The sequence below is a fragment of the Aptenodytes forsteri genome, unplaced genomic scaffold (assembly GCF_000699145.1).
Source record: "Aptenodytes forsteri isolate BGI_AS27 unplaced genomic scaffold, ASM69914v1 Scaffold1119, whole genome shotgun sequence".
In the NCBI taxonomy this organism is placed as follows: domain Eukaryota; kingdom Metazoa; phylum Chordata; class Aves; order Sphenisciformes; family Spheniscidae; genus Aptenodytes; species Aptenodytes forsteri.
In genome coordinates, this window is record NW_008794734.1 from 44,231 (window position 1) to 45,645 (window position 1,415).

General features: G+C 65.6%; 1 protein-coding gene across 1 annotated transcript in view; it reads right to left on the reverse strand.

Annotated features, from left to right (window-relative positions):
- Positions 1 to 1,415, reverse strand: part of LOC103894548 (protein fosB) — a 5,602-nt gene that overhangs the window by 3,900 nt on the left and 287 nt on the right. Inside the window, exons 3-4 of the mRNA XM_009273963.1 lie at positions 1,155 to 1,245; positions 619 to 658 (exon numbers count right to left, since the gene is read on the reverse strand). Of these exons, the coding sequence (XP_009272238.1) occupies positions 619 to 658; positions 1,155 to 1,245 (131 nt within the window). The remainder of the gene's footprint in view (positions 1 to 618; positions 659 to 1,154; positions 1,246 to 1,415) is intronic.

Genomic DNA, 1,415 nt, shown 5'->3' on the forward strand with positions numbered 1-1,415 from the left:
TGGGGATGGCATTGTCCCCTTCCGGCATCCCTGGGTGTCCATCTGTCCCCCTCTCATGTCCCCCGCTCCTGGGGATGGCATTGTCCCCTTCCGGCATCCCTGGGTGTCCATCTGTCCCCCTCTGATGTCCCCCGCTCCTGGGGATGGCATTGTCCCCCTCTGGCATCCCTGGGTGTCCATCTGTCCCCCTCTGATGTCCCCCGCTCCTGGGGATGGCATTGTCCCCCTCTGGCATCCCTGGGTGTCCATCTGTCCCCCTCTGATGTCCCCCGCTCCTGGGGATGGCATTGTCCCCCTCTGGCATCCCTGGGTGTCCGTCTGTCCCCCTCTGATGTCCCCCGCTCCTGGGGATGGCATTGTCCCCCTCTGGCATCCCTGGGTGTCCGTCTGTCCCCCTCTGATGTCCCCCGCTCCTGGGGATGGCATTGTCCCCCTCTGGCATCCCTGGGTGTCCGTCTGTCCCCCTCTGATGTCCCCCGCTCCTGGGGATGGCATTGTCCCCCTCTGGCATCCCTGGGTGTCCATCTGTCCCCCTCTGATGTCCCCCGCTCCTGGGGATGGCATTGTCCCCCTCTGGCATCCCTGGGTGTCCATCTGTGCCTCTCTGATGTCCCCTGCCCCTGGGGACGGCATCCTCCTCCTCCAGCATCCTTGTGTCCTCCTCCCATGTCCCTGGCTCCTGGGGACAGCATTGTCCCCCTCCAGCATCCCCAGGTCTCCATCTGTCACCCTCCAATGTCCCCTGCTCCTGGAGACAGCATTGTACCCCCCTCCAGTGTCCCTCTACCATCTTCCCCTCTGATGTCCCCAGCTCCCAGGGATATCATTGTCCCCTTCCAGTGTCCCTTGGTTCCGGGGACACCACTGTCCCCATTTAATGTCCCCATTCTGCTCCCATAGACATCAACCTGTCCCCTTCCAACGAGCCCAAGTCAACTGTCCCCCTTCCAGTGTCCCCGTGGCCCTGGGGACACCACTGTCCCCAAATGTCCCCAGGGACCTGCCCTCATAGACATCAGCCCATCCCCCTGTGATGTCCCCAGCCGCTGGGGACATCGCCATCCCTCCACCACCCCAGGGAGCTGCCAGGGTCCCCCTCGGACTCCCCCAGCTACGGCAACACCGCTGTCCCTAGCGTGCCCTCAAGCACTCACCGCCTGCAGCCGATCTGTCAGCTCCCGGCGCCGGTTACGGCACTTGGCTGCCGCCAACTTGTTCCTCTCCCGCCGCACCCGGCGCTTCTTCCTCCGGCGTCAGCTGCCAGAGGGACGGGACCGTCAGTCGGCTGCCACCCATGTCCCCAAGACCCCACCACCCTCCGCGTCCCCTCCACCCACCCACCCACCCAGCGGACAGGGACGCCACTCACCGTCTCCTCACGGCTGCGCCGGGGCCGGGCACGGGGGGGGCGTGCT